Genomic DNA, 11,285 nt, shown 5'->3' with positions numbered 1-11,285 from the left:
ATTTGATAAATGAGCCAGTAATTTTTCATGCTGTCTTTTCCATGATTAAACCATTCCTGACTGAAAAGATTAAGGAGCGAGTGAGTAAAACACATTCAAGTTACTATTTTTCTACATCAAATATTCCAACCTTTTTCATTTAAGGATCGCTTTATTATCTCCCCCCATATCCACCCACCCTCTCCATTAGTTCAATATTTTGAATATTTATTTATCAAACCAACTATTTTTGTAAATTAAAAGGATGTTAGTTACAAGGCCTTGGGAAAACTGGGTCACTCATACATCCCTGGTTGGATTGCACAATTGTATATTCCCTGTAGAGGGCAGTGTGTCTGCAGTTATCTAAATCACAACCATAGCACTTTTGGGAATTTATCCTACAGATATGTCTGTACATAAACAAAATTCTATAGAAATATTCATTGCAGGAAAACGTTGAAAACTACCAAGTATTCAACATCAGGAAAGTGAGTTTTAAAAAAGCTATGATACGTTCACACAAAGGAATGCAACAAGTTTTGCAGGATGTATTGTAAAGTGAAATGCACAAAATGAAAAAAAGGGTTGATGATATGCAATCTTTTTTTTTTTAATAAAAGGGGGAGAATAAGAATAGGTCCTTATTTTTGTATAAAATTATACTAAAAAGATATATAAGAAAATAAGTTCTCACCTACATTAAATAGAATAGAGGTGTAGTAGCCAAGCATAGATGAGGATAGGGTTGATAGCAAGACATCTCACTGTGTATCTTGTTTTGATTTCTAACCATGTTAGTGTGCTATTTATGCAAATCAAAAATGCATATTTTTCTTCCTTAATTTTATTTGTTTGGATTGAATCCAGGACCTTGTGCATGTTATCACTCAGTTACATCCCTGCGCTAAAATTGGTATTTTTCTTAATTAAAAATGTGTAACTGAAAACCACAGTGCCTGACATATAGGACTTAATGTTATGTGAATTAAAGCAAAAAATGTGATTTTTTTTACCATATCCTACAGAGCTTTATCTCAGATGGATATCTAATACTTTTTAGAATTTTTGAAAGGTTGAAAATGGAATCTGAGTTCTCAAGAAAAGCAACCACTCTTCTACATTAATCTGTAGAGAATTCTGAGATATTTGATTTAGGGTATTGCTATGTTGCCCAGGTTGGTCTTCAATTTTTGTGCTCAAGTTATCTTCCTACCTGAGTTTCCAGAGTAGCCCCAATTACAGGTCCCATCATGCCACTGTGTGTGACCACCAAGTATTTTTAAAGTCTTAGACAAATTAAATCTCAAATTATTTAAATATAATGTGACACCATGGATTATCATGCTATGTTTGAATTTTAGAAACTATATTCTTTCATTTTAAGGAAATGTAACATTTTGTACTTGAACAGAAAACTATGACCATAGAGCTTATTTATCTGGTGGGTATTTCTACTTTTCTTCAAGAACCACCCCTCAATGATCTGCTTTAGTGATGATAGCTACTTTTCATTCTAGTGTTTTCATTTTTAAAATTTTATTTATTTATTTTTGGTACCAAGGATCGAACTCAGGGGCACTTATCCACTGAGCCCCATCCCTAGCCCTTTTTGTATTTTATTTAGAGACAGGGTCTCACTGAATTGCTTAGGGCCTTGCTAAGTTGCTGAGGCTGGCTTTGAACTCATGATTCTCCTGCCTCAGCCTCCAGAGCCACTGGGATTACAGGTGTGCCCCTTGATGCCGGGTTCATTCTAGTATTTTTATGAAAGCCAATTTTGTTGTTTCTTCATTTTTTTCTTTCTTTCCAATGTAGCTTGATAACAGCTAACCACCTCTCTTTAACTTTTAAAGATCTAAAATAAATATTTCTATTTTAGTTTATATCCTGAGCAAGTACAAGCAAAAATGTAAAAAAAAAATGGACTTAATTTAAAGAAGAGTGTATGTACACAAAAGAAAGAAAAAATTTAAAAATTGAGAAGCTAAGGGAAGCGGTGAAAGTTAACATGAAGAAACTTGCCAAAATAGGGGAGAAAACAAATCTACTTTTTTCCCTTTCAGTTTTTCAGCAATACTCCACTTTTCATATTTCTCCTTTCCTGATATGACAGAATTTCTCCTCAGTTAACTGATAGTATTTTTAAAATTTCAGAGAAAATCAAGAATTGAGGTTGTGTGGCTCCTCAGTGTAGGATTCTCGTTTCATTCATTGGTCCTCATATCCTGGTGCTTATTAAATGGTTGTTGAATGCACAGATAAACATTTTGCCTTAATAAGAGAAAATTTATTTATTTATTTTAGCAACATGTATTCTTAGTTTCTACAGGTTTATCTTAACTTCAGGCCATTCGATGATCAATTTTTAAAAAAAAAATTTTTTTCTTTTAGTATTTTTTTAGTTGTCAATAGACCTTTATTTCGTTTATTTATATGCAGTGCTGAGAATCGAATCCAGGGCCTCACATGTGCTAGACAAGCACTCTACCACTGAGCCATAACCTCAGCCCTGGATGATCAACTTTTAAAGTTTAAAATATTTGAAAATCAAAGGTTCTCAACAATCATAATTTCCTACTTTTGAACTAGCCAAGAGTATCACATTGACGATACCATATGAATCGTTCTTCATGAACCTAACTGTGGGCTCAGAAGTATGCTTCTATTTGAATTAATACCAAGTAGGACATTTTTGTTATCTTCTGAGGTTAAGAGAATGCACGTCTAAGAAAATAATACAATTATTAGATTTACAGCACCATAATCTAAACATAAATAAAATTCTTAGATTCACAAGCAAAATAATAGAAATAGTACATACCCTACTACTTTGGAAGTTATTAGAGTGTCTCATTTTATGAGGTTAATTTTGCCCCTGGAATTGCATCTAATTAGTGAGAGGCAGAGGGGACACCTTCTAAAACATTTTGACTATTTCAGATTCACATGCATGGGAACAATTACAAACAAAGCCTACTTCAGTATTTTCCTGACATTCTTCCTCTGGAATATGGTGGTGAAGAACTCTCCATGGAGGACATTTGTCAAGAGTGGACAAATTTTATAATGAAGTCTGAAGATTACCTCAGCAGCATTTCTGAGACCATTCAATGAGAAGAAGCTATTTCATATGAGTGGCTTCCTCATAAAAATATGTGAGAGAGATCCTATCTGATTACATAATGAAAGAAAAAGAACAAATCTTTTAAACTAATTCATGCTTGTCTTATCTTTAAAAATGTTAAAATCTCTTATATGAGCAATATGGACATGTGGGAGGCTTTTTTACTTTTTAAATGTATTTTTTTAAAAAAAAACTTTGAAGTAATTAAATGTTGGTATATTTGAAAGGCACAGAAGAGATTGCTGATTCTTACACATTTCTCAAGTGACTGTTCATATGTATTTTTGTATGTTTCTGGAAAGTTTAATTTTAAACAAATTTTCTGATTACATTTGTTTGGTACTAGATTTATAAATAGTCCAGTGAAAAGAAATACTATACAAATCAACTGATGGTGGAAACCTATTAACACTAATTTTTGGTGCCCGATTAAATTATAATTCAGAATAAAATCTCAATACAGCTTTATGGCTATTTCTATGGGCCATCTGATGGCTCATCTCAGGGAAATTCTATTTAGCATATTTGCACATTAGAAACTTTTGACTGAAGAATTTTTATGCCATATTATTCTATTTAGCATCTATAGGTCTCCAGGAAATTACTGATATTGATATAATTGAAACATATTTATAAAATATTTCAGGCACAGTTGGCTTTCAATTTATTCTCAAATAAATAAAAAAAATATAATTTTGACTTCTGTTCATGGTTATTCTTATCATGACTACACAGATATTTGGAGAGTGAGTAATGCTTAATTGTCTTTTATAGGAACAATTTCTAGTTGAATAATCAATAGAACTACACAAAGAAAAGGAAGTGTTTATATTTTAAAAATCATTATCAATTACATATAGTATTTTTCAGGTTATTCATAAAACAATTTAGATTTACTATTATATCAATATATTCTAAATCTCATAATTTATATTTACTTAAAAAATTTGTAGTTGGGATGTGCTGTTTATATTCTAGTTTATGTCAAAGAGTATTTTAGTTATCAATAAAGATATAATCTTATCCCTCATATTCAACATAGCTTTTATGTCATAACTTTTATACTTAGTATTTTGAAATTAATTTTATTCAAAACTTAAAAATGAAAGAATATATGCACAAAATTTGTTGAGCATTTTTGTTCAGATAGTTGGGTTTCAACCTTAATCATACAATAGTATCTTTGTGCAAAGATATTTTTCTTTGTGCAAAGGTGTTTTTCTTTATAAGAAAATTAGTCTAATCAGATGAGCTGATACTTATGTTCTCTTATATGTATCTATGATAAACCTGATAGTAACTGCAGATGTTCTTTAGAGAACGTGTTTGATTTTAATTTAGCATCAGGAAATTAACACTACATCATTATATTTTTATAAAAAAAATTAGATCCTGCCTGTTTTCTTAAAAAAATGTAAAGTGTTCTTTGTAAAATTATGTAACTCAAAATTATATAATTAAAAATAATAATATAAAAACATCACTTAAAAGAATAAATAATAGAAGTAACAGACATCTGTAGCTTATACAACTGTTATTCCTAGAAGATTTATATCACAGGTTCCACTGCCTTTACTTTTGGCTATTTAAAACACTTTCATATGACTGTGAAGGAATGAGTAGTTTAGCACACGAACAAAGAACCTAAAAATGTCTTTTAAATGTGATTCATCAGTGATATACTCAATAGTAAATAAAAATAATTGATATTGGTACATTTTAAGATGGGTCTTTGAAATGTTTATAAAATGAAGCAATATTCTGAAGAACATTGAAGAACAATGTGAAATGAGCAGAGCATATTATAAGGTGCCAAGGTAAATTACTGTGTGATGATTTACTGTGTTACTTTACTGTGATTGTACCAGAAGTGCCTTTAAAAAGGTCAACTCCATATGTGCTTATTGTATTACTGAACTGCACAATAATTTATTTAATATTATTCAAAAAATTAAACATCTTTCACATAAACCATGGTATGTAGAGTCTTTTTTTTCCATTTTAAAATACAAACATAGGGCATTTTTTTGAGCTGCTTTTTCTTTCACAAAATTTTAAGAAAAACTACCTCCAGTTGTCCAGTATTTAAATGTCAGTTTTTCTGATACCTAATTAAGTTTTAATTGCAGGCTGATTTTTCCTGCTGTGTGATCTTCCCATAATATCTTTTGATATAAATAAGGACCAATTTCATAAAGCTAAGCCATGAACATTTAAGAAGTTAAAACTCAAAGCAAAAAAACTAAAAACAAATGAATTAAAAGTCCCCCCACTAGCAGAATAGACATTATGATTGATGTATGTACATTCCATGTATGTATTATATGTCATTCTGCTGTCATGTATGACTAAAAAAAATTAAAATAAATTGTATGGTAAAAATAAATAAATAAATAAATAAAAATTCTAAAAAAAAAGCAGGCAAGTTACTTGAAAGGCCACTTTAAGAAAATCTAAGTATTCAATAATCATAAAAACGCAAAATTTTTAGAAATTAGATGATATGAAATAATATCACATCATATACACAAATTAAATAGTATTGATGAACATGTTGAATAAATACATTCTCATAAACAGAAATAAATAAATAAATAAATAAATAAAAGTCCCCCCACTCAAGAAAGGTTTTGACTTATTAAGTACGCATGGCTTAACTTTATGAAATTAATTAGTAGTTCTTTATGTACAGCACAAGGCATTATGGGAAGACTAAGCAGCAGGAAAAACCAGCCTGCAATTACCTAAGTCACTTAATTAGGTAATTTGATTTCTTCAATAGACTATATTTTCAGAGCAGTTTCAGGTTCACAACAAAATCAAGCACAAGGTAGAAGATAGACAATTTAGGATTGGAGATGAGGGTGGGTGGTAGAGCAACTGACTAGCATGCAGGAGTCTTTGAGTTCAATACCCAACATTTGGGGGGGATTATTTAATTTCAATTTTTATTTATTTGTTTGTTTGTTTGTTTGTTTGTTTGTTTATTTATGGTACTGAGGATTGAACCCAGGGCTTCACACATGCTAGGCAAGCATTTTACCACAGAGCTATTTCCCCAGCCCAGATAATTTAATTTTGAAACAATCTGCTATATAGCCTAGATAATGATTTTATTTGTCAAGCCAGATTTTTATTACAGAAATAGCATTAAAATTCTATTGGAAATATTCTTTTCCACTCACCTAAATTAAGACTTTAGATTTAAAATATCTGGATATATATAAAAAGCTCAGACAACAAAGATGCTTAAAATCCTCCTTCCAGGCCCTATATGATGAATTTTGCCATACTTAGGTGGTCCAGTAGAACTATAAGTTACAAAAGTGGATCTAGAAATGAAGGCCATAAAATTAAGTTTTCCAGGGGCACACTGCCACTAATTTTCTAATTAGCAAGGACATATAACTTCCTCCCCCCACTCCCACGATGATTTGCACTTGATGATTGCTTTCTTCTTATCTTCCGAGTCAAGAATATTAATTTATTATATATCTACTTTTGATAATACTGTACCTTGAATTAAGTGATAGAATGAATAGAAAAATCAACCAGATGCTACAGAGGAGAGAGAAAACACATCCAAAATAGCCAAATCAAGTGCAGCATAGCATGATGTAGAGACCATCAAAGTAATTCCAATGAAGTGTTTTGGGAGAATGATTGCTACCTGTTGTAACTGAGGATTCGTAAAGGAGGTACTATTTGAAGCAGTCTGTAAGTAGAATTAACTTTCCTATGCAGGGATGAGACAGGAAGGAAGGGTATTTCAAGAAAAGAAGTAGCACGAACAAAGATTTAGAGATGAGAAAAAATAAAAGATGTTTGAGAAATTGTAAAAACCTGCATTATTGGAAGGAAGAGCTTGGTTCAGGAAGAGTGGGTCATTTGCCCAGAAAAATCCATGTTATATTATAGCAGGTCTTTAACACCAGCTGAAGGGCACTAAAAGGTAAGTATTACTTATTTTGTGCAAGGCACCATATTAGATTCACATAATTGCATATTTGATTTTCAAAAAATAGTGGTAAGTGGCATTATAATCATTTTATATTCTTTACTCAGAATCACAGAGAGTAAATGACAGAATCAGACTAAACTTGGCTCATTTATCAAGATGAGCTGTGCACTGCACACCAACACAATGCTCCTATTAGAACGCATTCTGCAGGCCATGGGAACGATGACCCCAGATTTTATCAATGTCTGAACCTGATCCATTTCTAATCTCCTCTCACGCAATCTACAGCAATAGCTTCCTCTTGGACTGCAGCCTTCCCATTGTTCCTTCTTTTCTCCACCTCTTCCCCACTGCCAGAATCATCTTATGGCAAGATTCCCTTTTCTAATTTTCAAGATGGTAGTACTGCACCCAGGGTAAATTATAAATTGGCACCCAAGACCTTTCATACCCAGGCCCAACCTGTTTTTCCATCCTCACATGGCAGGACTCCTGATGCCACCTTTACTCCAAGGCACATCCGCCTTTTGAAAGTATCTTCCTTTCCACACAAGACATAGAAGACAGAAAGGGGTGATGGATAGTTTATGCTATGAACCTTGGCTCTTAATGTTTCCTCTGCTCAAAGTCTTGTCTTTGCTTATTGTTGGTCCTTCCCAATTGTCACCTCAGTAGAGCCTTTTCTATCCCTCCCCAGTAAGAATTTTTTGCTCCCTTTTGTGTGTTCCCTGCCTGGATTGATAGCTGTTTACCTGCTGACCTTCCTGACCGCTTCCCTCTACTTTTTCATTGTCATGTTAGATGTTAGCTGTCAAAGTTTTTACTTATTGGGCTTTACTCTGTATTTATTGTGTACTGGGGATTGAACCCAGGGGTACAGTCTGGCCTCTATGAAGTTGTTCAGGAGAATCATTATAAAATTAAAAACAAAACAAAACTTGTACAGCTTCCTCTCCACTTAATAAAACAATAACAACAAGTTCTCTATTGTTGTCAAGCTCTTTTGGTAGGTTTCCCACAGCTTTATTGTGTATCATGTTGATAGTGGTTTGGAAATCAGGATCAGGTCCTCACTCCCCAGCTGTTGAAGATTAAACACCAAGAAATACTGAGGCAAGCTTAGAAGGCAAATTTTATTTAAGAAAGAGACAGAACACAGAGAGCAGACTTTTCTGCAGAGAAGTTTGGGCCCAGAGTTGGGTGCTCAGGAGAATGGATGTGTCTTGCCTATTAACAGATCTTAGATTTCTTCTCCCTGTCCCTACTCCATAAGTGCCCAAGGTCAGGAAAAGAGCAGCCCAAGGGGTAATCATTAGCAATACCTTGTGTTGGGAGGAGATAATCCCCAGAGGTGTTAGCAATTGGTTGAGCTGTGAAAGTGCTGGATGGCGGTATAAAGGACCCATTTCCTTTTCTTTGATAATCAGACCTGGTCATTCACTATCTACCTGTCCTTTACCCCAATCTCCTCTCTTTCTCAGATTACCATGCAGCACCTGGGGAGATGTTGGGATCCGGAATGGGGAGTGGTCCTGCATAACCTATGTTATACCCTGCTTTTCTTCTCTACTGTTGAATCTCATTCACTTGTGACTCAGGCTGGCCTCCTCTGAGGAACTTCATCTTGCCAGTCACCTCCAGAACTGTTGGATGCCCAATATTACCTGAATCCAGTAGGTAGGTGACCTTATCCCTAGCTCAATGATGATTGTCCACACTCAATATTTACTCCAAACTCTTGCCCACAGGGACATGACATCTCTACACACAAAATGCAATGAACTGGGCTGGGAGTGTTCAGTGGTAGAACATGTTCCTAGCATGTGATAGTTGTGGGGGGACTGAGTTTTTATGTCAGTACTGGGGGGGTAGGGGAGTAAGTAATTAATAGCTATCAAGTGCCTAAGACAAGTCTTCTTGGAAGGAAACACTTCATCCTCTGAAAGGACAGTATCAATTTCCCTTTCCTTAAGACTAAAAGACAGCTTAGACTTTCTAGGATTAATGGTTATTGCCAATACTGGATCCCCATTTTTTTTTCTGCTATTGCTTCTCCATTATAACTGTGACTAAGGAGATTGTCTCTTGAGACTCCTGTTTCTGGGTTTGCATTTCAGAAATCTGAAGTGCTCTTTTTCCTTTTCTCCCACCCATAGATTCCCCAATTACTCATTATCCATTTTCTTCCTTTTACACTTGAAAGGGATGAATATACATTACATTTCCTCAGCAAGACCCAACTGTCCTCATCATCTAAGTTGCTGTGAAACTACAAAGAGCACAACCTTGGGTTCCCGTTTCACAATTAAAAAAAATACAAGCCTTACTTAAAATAGAAATCCATCTCAACAGGAAACCTTAAATTGAAGATCTTTCAAGAATCCCCAGTAGCAGATCACGACCCAGGTAGATTGCTTTACCAAGAACTAGTGTATGACCCCAAGAAGAGGTCAGCTTCCACCCTAGGCAGAAGACCAAGATCCCCTATAGTCCTATATTGAGTCGCCTCCATAGCCTCTCTTTGTATCATTCTTACTGACCGTTTATTTTTCCATCACTGTATTTAAATTTCCTTATGCCATGTCTTCTCTTTCCATTTTTGCCTTCCCTGTAATTTCCTTCTTCTCTATTCCTCATTTACCTACACTGAACATCCCCAAAACTTTTGTGGAATTGATTACTTCATCTAAAAGTCTTTCTTAAAATTGTTGCTTTTAATCACCCTTCCTTTCTTGACTCAACTTTCTTTCCCTAAATTCCTCTTTCTGTCCTTAAATTCCCACGTTATTACTTTAACTGTTTTGATCCCCATGGAGTTAGGAAATTTTTCATATATTTTATATCAATTAAATAAGTATCCAAATCAAATTTGGATCACTTTTAGGAAAAGTCATGTTTGTTTTCATTTCAATTTCTCAAACAGAAATTTTCTATGTTCTGATTTCTTTATATATATCATTTACTCTGTCAATTCTGATTGAACTTGTAATTCTTTATTTTTACCCATGGAAAATGCAATTTTTAAAAAAATGTGAAATAACTCTAACACGGGGTACTGTCATCTGGGAGGACCAAAGTTTCACATATGGGAAAGTCCCAATGAAGATATTCCTCTTACAGCTATATCCCTTTTTTTCTATCTTATATGATAGAAAAGATAGCTCTATGAAAAAGGATTGGCCCCATTTCACTTGGTTATCCCCCCAAAACATGGATTTCATTCCGAGTAGAAAAGCCCAATAGTATTCCCTTGCACACTGAACAGATTCATGTTACCTGTTCCATCTTGTTAGCCATTACCACACATGTAGTTCTCTTAGACTATTTCATTTCCTCTGTCCTCTTTAGTGCTCATCATTGGTCTTGACAATGCACTAATAACTGTGTCTCCTGAAGATGCAGAAGCTGATATCAAAATGCTATTGTATTCTTTTTTCACTACTAGATGTGAACCTTGAAAAGGAAGATGATAAGAGTGATAGAAGATCTCCAGGACTTACTGGCATAGAGAAGATTTTGAACAGTTTTAGAAGGCAGTTGAACTACAAATGTAGTGAAACTCTGCACTGGTTCTCAGGTAAAACATTGGCATATGAAACTCACATTTGAATTGTTTAAGACAAATAGTTGATGTAAAAATGATGTGTCTGGCTAGCCAATGGATAGAGGGGAATTAAGAATTGTTTTTTTGAAGTAGGGAAATTTTGTCCTAGGCCCTGTCTATTATGATAATGCTATTAGAGTTATTTAAGAAGAACAAATTGTTGACAATGAACATTATTATTTAAAGGAGTCCTTAAATAGATCCAAGAGCAAAAGGTCATTGGGAATCTTTGCTCACACACATCTAAATATCAAGAGAGTGGGAAGGGTTAGGTATAGTTAGTGGCTGGGATCTCTACTATACTCTTGGCAACTGTATTAGATACGTAGAAGTTTGTTTGTGAAACTTAGAGCCTCTGTATTTCTATTCATTAGGTTCATATATATCCTGGAAACCAGACTCACTTCCAGCACTTACTAGATTCTGCTGGCTTAAATGAAGTCTCCATCCCAACAGTTTAAAATGGGGCTTGTTTTAACCAACTGTTTTCTATTGAAGGCCAGCTTTCAATCCTTAAGTAGCATATCTACCAGGAATCTTTTTTGTAGCACTTAACCCCCCCGATAAATATATACCTAAAGGATTTAAAATCAGCATATTGTATTAATGCAGCC

The 11,285-nt window shown here is 33.9% G+C and overlaps 1 protein-coding gene across 1 annotated transcript in view; it reads left to right on the top strand.

Annotated features, from left to right (window-relative positions):
• Nucleotides 1-5,077, top strand: part of Ttpa (alpha tocopherol transfer protein) — a 20,233-nt gene extending 15,156 nt beyond the window's left edge. Inside the window, exons 4-5 of the mRNA XM_046460560.2 lie at nt 1-80; nt 2,923-5,077. The exon at nt 1-80 is cut by the window's left edge and continues 31 nt beyond it. Of these exons, the coding sequence (XP_046316516.1) occupies nt 1-80; nt 2,923-3,096 (254 nt within the window). The 3' untranslated portion in view covers nt 3,097-5,077. The remainder of the gene's footprint in view (nt 81-2,922) is intronic.
• Nucleotides 5,078-11,285: the final 6,208 nt, after the last annotated feature.

Source organism: Marmota monax, unplaced genomic scaffold, assembly GCF_021218885.2.
Source record: "Marmota monax isolate L192 unplaced genomic scaffold, Marmota_monax_Labrador192_F-V1.1 WCK01_AAM20220418_F8-fsc00063, whole genome shotgun sequence".
In the NCBI taxonomy this organism is placed as follows: domain Eukaryota; kingdom Metazoa; phylum Chordata; class Mammalia; order Rodentia; family Sciuridae; genus Marmota; species Marmota monax.
The sequence above is the reverse complement of the archived record's forward strand: the minus strand, read 5'-3'. Positions and strand labels throughout refer to the sequence as shown.